The sequence below is a fragment of the Castanea sativa genome, chromosome 2 (assembly GCF_040712315.1).
Source record: "Castanea sativa cultivar Marrone di Chiusa Pesio chromosome 2, ASM4071231v1".
Taxonomy (NCBI): Eukaryota; Viridiplantae; Streptophyta; class Magnoliopsida; order Fagales; family Fagaceae; genus Castanea; species Castanea sativa.
In genome coordinates, this window is record NC_134014.1 from 41,465,570 (window position 1) to 41,472,309 (window position 6,740).

At 40.8% G+C, this 6,740-nt stretch overlaps 1 protein-coding gene across 1 annotated transcript; it reads left to right on the forward strand.

The window, feature by feature from the left end:
• Window positions 1–5,296: 5,296 nt before the first annotated feature.
• Window positions 5,297–6,271, forward strand: LOC142625351 (uncharacterized). The gene has a single exon (XM_075799029.1). The coding sequence runs from the start codon at window positions 5,297–5,299 to the stop codon at window positions 6,269–6,271; it is 975 nt and encodes a 324-aa protein (XP_075655144.1).
• The last annotated feature ends 469 nt before the right edge of the window (window positions 6,272–6,740 follow it).

Below are 6,740 nucleotides of genomic sequence, written 5' to 3' on the forward strand. Positions count from 1 at the left end.
ATTGGTGTTATATAAACATTAAGTAACTTTTTAAGTTTATTCACTTAATTAACTAAAACTACTATTTTTTTCTAATCAAAATTATCAGAAAAAGAAAAAAGAAAAGTAGTTGTATAATGAAAAAAGCTAAATTTACGTGACTTTGACTAATTAGTTGTATAATATATATTATAATATTTTTGAAGAAAAGTAGTCATACAATACAGTGTGTCAGGTAAAGCAAAAACTAAAAGTAAAGTCGCAGTATAGACTTAAAAGAATATAAAAGCATGCAGTTCTTTTTGCTTGAAAGACCCTAATATATTGTTAAGTTACTCAAATTATAGACCAAAATTTAATTTTATTAGCATAAAAAAAATTGGTGTTCCCAAATTTTTTTTAAAGGTAGATAAATATAAAATTTTAAATTATTATGTATAATTTTTTTTTCAGGTTAGGGTGGTCCCGGGACCACCCTGGCCATAAGGTGGCGCTACCCCTGCACAAACTTTGATACAATGTTTTCTTTTGTTTATATGGTAACGGTAGGTTATTATGTTAATGCAATTGGTTAAACACGACTCACCGATCAATAGATCCTACCAAAAGGTAAGTGTGAATCTAGAACAGTACTAGTGTAATTATTAGCCTCCAATTTTCCGTGAAAGAGTACTAGATCAATTTTATTTTTCAGGAGATTTCTTATGCATACTATGGGGTCCCGAGGACTGAAGGTTGGAAGCACTACTGTAGCCTTCAGTTGTTCCTCACGAAGAGGCATCTATAGTCCGAGGAGTGAGGTTGTCCGAGGAGCGAATGGGAAGTGACAGGGTGTACTTCGGGAGTATAAGAGATGAAGGTGGATGCCTCAGGAGATAAACAAGATATTTGTGGGAAGCTTCTTGTGAAGTCCCACCTGTTCCTCCGCATTAAATGGTTGGTAACAGCTTTATCAGTTGCATTAATGAGGAAGTGACCTGAATAGTGGATCCACAGCTGAGCAGCTCCTTCCACCACCTTCACCAAAAGTCGAATGGGACAAGTGTCCTAAGGAGATTTAGGAAAATTGTAAATGGAGGGCTAGGATGAAAAAGGCCATGGAGAATATAAAGGAAAGGAACTCTAAGACAGAGGGGATCCAGAGAAAAAGAATAAAAAATAATCATAGCTAGAACAATAACTGAGAGAAAGAGAGTGAACAATACTTGTAAAATCCAAGAACATTGTCCTCGGGTAAATTTGTAAAGATCCATTTGCACATTTAAATCTTTGATCATTGATTCCTCATACTCTATCTGTGTCCTCGGGCGAAACCCAAACTTGTTCATCCCATTCTCTTTACAAGTATCTATTGATTTGGGCTGAGTTTGGGAACTTTAATCTCACGATTCTAAGTGGGCTTGGGCTCTTAAGTTTTCGTGCTCTTACAATTGGCGCCATATGTGAGAAGTTTGCAGCTTTGTCTAATAAGTCATGGCCAACTCGAAGCAGAATAAGGAAGAATTTGTTGCCTCACAAAGGGAGAATCTGTTTGTTAATCTGGAACAGAGGAGAGGTAGGCACCATACACCAAGTGTTGTGGTAGAGTCATACTATACAGGGCACATTGAGCGGAGTTATTCAAGGTCAGGGAGCCATACGCGAAAGTTGCAGCGTGACATAGATCACATGCACATGAAATTGCGGCGAAGGGAGCGTGACAGAAGGAGTCCATCACCCCCATAAAGTGATGGATCAGGGGGAAGTAGGGATCGCTCGTATCGCCACAGGTCAAGAACTCCATCTAGTGAGTCCTTCTCAGCCTTTTTTCGTTAGGATAAGTTGGAAAAAGGCAAATACAAGCGTGGGCAAGGGTCATCTCACCAGAGCATGGAGAATGATGCGATGAGCAAATCACTTCAGCAAATCTCTAAGTCACCCTTTGTTAGGGGGATCAACAAGGCTAAGCTTCCCCACCAATTTTCACAACCAACTTTTACCATTTACAATGGAAGATCCAACCCTATGGAGCACGTGAGCCACTTCAACTAGAAGATGGCAGTTCATTCTGGTAATGAAGCCCTCATATGCAAGCTTTTCCCCTCCAGCCTCAAGCCCGTGGCTATGTGGTGGTTTGATGCTCTGGAGGAAGGGACAATAAGGTCTTTCGAATAGCTAATAAGGGCATTTGGTGCTAGATTTATAACTTGCAGCAGAGTTCCTAAGCCCTTAGACTCTCTCTTGTCCATGGCAATGAGGGAAGGTGAGACTCTTAAGACTTATTCGGACAGGTATTAGGAAACTTACAATGAAATAGAGGGGGATTTCGAGGACATGGCGGTGAGAACTTTAAAGGTAGGGCTCCCGACAGAACATTAGTTGAGAAAGTCACTAACTATGAAGCCGGCCCTCAGTATGCGCCAACTTATGGATCACATTGATAAGTATAAGCGAGTGGAGGAAGATCAGACCCAGGGAAAGGCTAAAGCTAAGATATTCCCAAAAAAGAGGGATCCTCGGGGAACGGGATATCAAAATAACCGTCCTAGAATGGACTTCCCTAATTAGACATCATCAATGGGGGCTCAAACAGTCAAACCATTGGTTAAAGACCAGTCTATCAAATACTGGAGAAGATAAAAAATGAACCATACTTTAAGTGGCCTAATAAGATGAGAAAGGATCTGTCTAAGATGAACCAGAGCCTTTATCAGCATTATCATCAGGATTAAGGGCAGACAATAGAGGACTGCAGGACTTTGCAAGATTACCTGGGTCTATTGGTGAAGGCAGGGAAATTATGTCAATTCTTGCACCAGCCCACAGGTCAGATCGAGCATTTTGGAGCCGAGTACTAGAGGGATGTAGCTCCTTAGCCAGCTTTGGGCATAATCAATATAATTTTTGCTAAGCCTAAGGGCAATGTCAGGACCTGTTCAAGGGTCATGTTTGTGGTTATGAGCCTGGATTCTAATGATGGGGGTTAGGTTCTCAAAAAAATCCAAGGTGATGGCTACCCTCACTTTGGGTTTTTCAGAGGAGGATAAGGAGGGAACGTTCCAGCCACACGATGATGCCTTGGTAGTTACCATAAGAATTGGTGGATATGATGTAAAAAGGGTACTCGTAGACCAAGGAAGTAGAGTGGAAATCATGTACCTTGATCTGTATAAAGGGTTAAATTTAAGGCCCAAGGACCTAGAAAAATACGACTCGCCGTTGGTGGGCTTTGATGGGAGGATGGTAGTCCCTCGGGGGATGATAAGGTTACCTGTGCAGGTTGGAGATGAAGAGGTGCAGGTCAGTTTCATTGTAGTTGAGGCCTATTCCCCGTACACAGCTATTTTGGCCAAATCGTGGCTTTATGCTATGGGTGCGGTGTCCCCAACTTTGCATTTGAAAGTCAAGTATCCTACACAATGAAAAGTAGGGGAACTAGTTGGTAGTTAAACAATGGCCAGACAATGTCTGGTGGTAGCCATTACACAGCATCCTGTGGATCCTATTGTGAGGGAAGGGGAGCAAATCCCATAGCAACTAGAAGGTCCCGAGGTTGGACTTGGGATCAAGTCGCATGGAGTGTTGTTTGAGGAACTTGAAAGGGTTGTCATTGGACAGAATGAAGAAAAATACTTCCAAGTGGGGTCTCAACTGCCGGCCTTGGAAAAGGCAGCGTTGGTGAAATTTTTGAAAGATAATATTGATGTGTTTGCGTGGAGTACTTACGACCATGGTTGTCAAAATCACGATCTGAATCATAGGATTGCATGATTTTACGATTTCACATCACCAAAATGTTTAAAATCGTAGTAGGATCGTAAAAATGGTAGGATTGTATGGGATCCTACCAAAATATGTGTTTTTGGTTTCAATTTTTTTTCCTTGATGGGATTGGTTTAGGCTAAGATAATCCAACTAAACCCACAAGCCCAATTGGTTATCAACAGCCCAATAACAAATTGAAGTCCCAAATATACATCTTTGTTAAAAGAAAATCTCAAAAAAACCCACAGTACTTAAGTTTAAATTCATGCCTCCTTTCAAGAACCCCAAAACCCATCACCTCTTAGCACTCTCAATGACGTTGCGTTTGGATTTCATATTTATAATTAGCTAGTTTACCTTAGAATGGGAATTCTATTTTGGATTTCATATTGTAATAAGCTAATTTTCATTTGCTAACTAGCCTAACTTATTTTGGATTTAGAACTTAGAAACTGGAAAATATTTTCAATATGTGTCAATAATATCTTGGTACTTAGTTGCTAATTAAACATGTACTAAAATTTTTAAATACATTGTGTCAAAACTTAAATATATTTATTTCGTTAGTATAGACGTAACGACATGCAAATTACATTATATGATGCAAATCTTTGTTTTGTAATGGATGAATTCATGTTTTACGTGATTACTCAACATATAAAGTCACTATCAATGTCTTTTTTGCTTAAAATCTAAAAATAGGTAGGATCTTACGATTCACAATCCGATCTTATGATCTACGATCCTATCTACCTCCCGCGATTCTATGTAGGATCCCAATTTTGACAACCTTGCTTACGACATACCCAGGATAGATACTGAGTTTATATACCACCGGTTAAACGTGAGTCTAGGGGTGATCCCACAAAAGCAACCTACTCGGCATTCCTCAAAAGAGCATGTTGAGGCAGTAATGGTAGAGGTGAACAAATTCAAGCTAGCAGGGGCAATCAAGAAAATCTTCTACCCCGAGTGGTTGGCTAATACCGTGGTAGTAAAGAAGAAAAACAAGAAGTGGCGTGTATGCGTGGACTTCATGGATTTGAATAACGTTTGTACAAAGAACCCTTTCCCTGTTCCTCGAATTGATCAATTGGTGAATGCAACAGTTGGACATCCTCGAATGAGTTTCTTAGAGGCCTTCCATGGGTATCATTAGATACCTTTAGTACTATCCGATCAAGAAAAAACTACTTTTTATGCTCCCACTAGATATTACCATTATCGTGTTATGCCCTTTGGCCTTAAGAATGCAGGATCCACATATCAAAGAATGGTGACACGGATGTTTGAGTCATAAATTGGGAGGAACGTGGAGGCGTACATTGACGATATGGTAATAACGAGCAAGCATGTTGTAGAGCACTTAGCAGATTTGGGGGAGGTGTTCTCGGTGTTGAGGGAACATGGGTTGCGTTTGAATGCATCTAAGTGTTATTTTGGAGTAAGCTCGGGAAAGTTTCTAGGCTAAATGATAACACATCGAGGAATTGAAGTCAACCCCGATCAGATTAAGGCCATTAATAGCTTGCATCCTCCTGAGAACCCTAAGGAGGTATAAAAGTTAACCAGAATGACAGCAGCTCTCAATAGGTTTATCTCCCGGTCAGCAGATAGGTGTCGTCCATTTTTTCAGTGCACAGAGGAGTATGTGTTAGCCTTTGAAGAGCTCAAGCAATATTTGTCGCATCCCCCAGTCCTTTCTAGACTTGAGAAAGAGGAAGTACTATATACGTACTTGGCAATCATGGATTATGCCGTTAGTCTAGTTCTGGTTCGAAACGAGTGTGGGGTACAAAGACCCATTTACTATGTTAGTAAGTCCTTACAGGTAGCTGAGACACGTTATCTACCCTTGGAAAAGGTGATGTTGGCCATTGTACACGCCACGAGGAAGCTTCCACATTATTTTCAAGCCCACACTATGATGGTGCTCACCCAGCTTCCCTTGCAAGCACTCTTGCGAAGATTAGATTACATGAGTAGGATTGTTAAATGGGGAACCATACTGGGTGCCTATGACATCAGATATATGCCTCCTACTACTATAAAAGGGCAGGTCTTGGTAGATTTTGTTGCTGAGGGTATGGCCGAGAAAGAGAATGGGAAGGCAAATGTAATGACGGTCTTGGCCTCGGGCATCGCCACTTGGGAGGTGTATACTAATAGGGTAGCTAACCAAAAAGGGGCAAGAGTAGGAATTGTGTTGACAATGCCCGAAAAGCTAATGATGGAGAAATCACTACGATTGGGTTTTCTAGCTACAAATAACAAAGCTGAGTATGAAGTTCTGTTGGCTGGAATAGCAATGGTTGATCAATTGAGAGGGGAAGTTGTAGAGTTATATTCAGATTCATGGTTAGTGGTGGGCCAATTCAATGGGGATTTTGAAGCTCGGGATGAACGAATGCAGGGATATCTTGCTAAAGTTAGACAAGCTCAAGTTCATTTTAAGAGCTTTACGCTAAAACAAATCCCGAGAGGACAGAACTCTCATGCGGATTCTTTGGCCATGCTAGCAACATCTCTAAGGTCAAATTTTCCCTAGGTCGTTATTGTTGAAGACATGGCTAGTTCTAGCCTTGTGATGAAGCCCTAAATGGGTGTGCACAGTATTCAAGTTGGGCCAAGTTGGATGGACCCCTTAGTTACTTTCTTAAAACAAGGATTATTGCCCGAGGATAAGGGTGATGCAGAGAAGATACAAAGAAAGGCTCCTCATTATTGGTTGTCTGAAAGACAGAAGTTGAACAAACGGTCCTATTCAAGGTTGTACCTGCTGTGTGTGCACCCCAAGGCAATGGAACCCTTGTTAGAGGAACTACATGAGGGAATTTATAGAAGTCATACAGGTGGGAGATCGTTGCCATAAAGCCCTTACTCAAGGATACTGGTGGCCGAGCATGTAGAAAACTTCCCAAGATTACGTAAATAAATGTGACCAGTGCCAAAGGTACGTCCCAAATATTCATTAGCCAAGAGGAGCCTTAAACCCACTTTCAAGTCCTTGACCATTT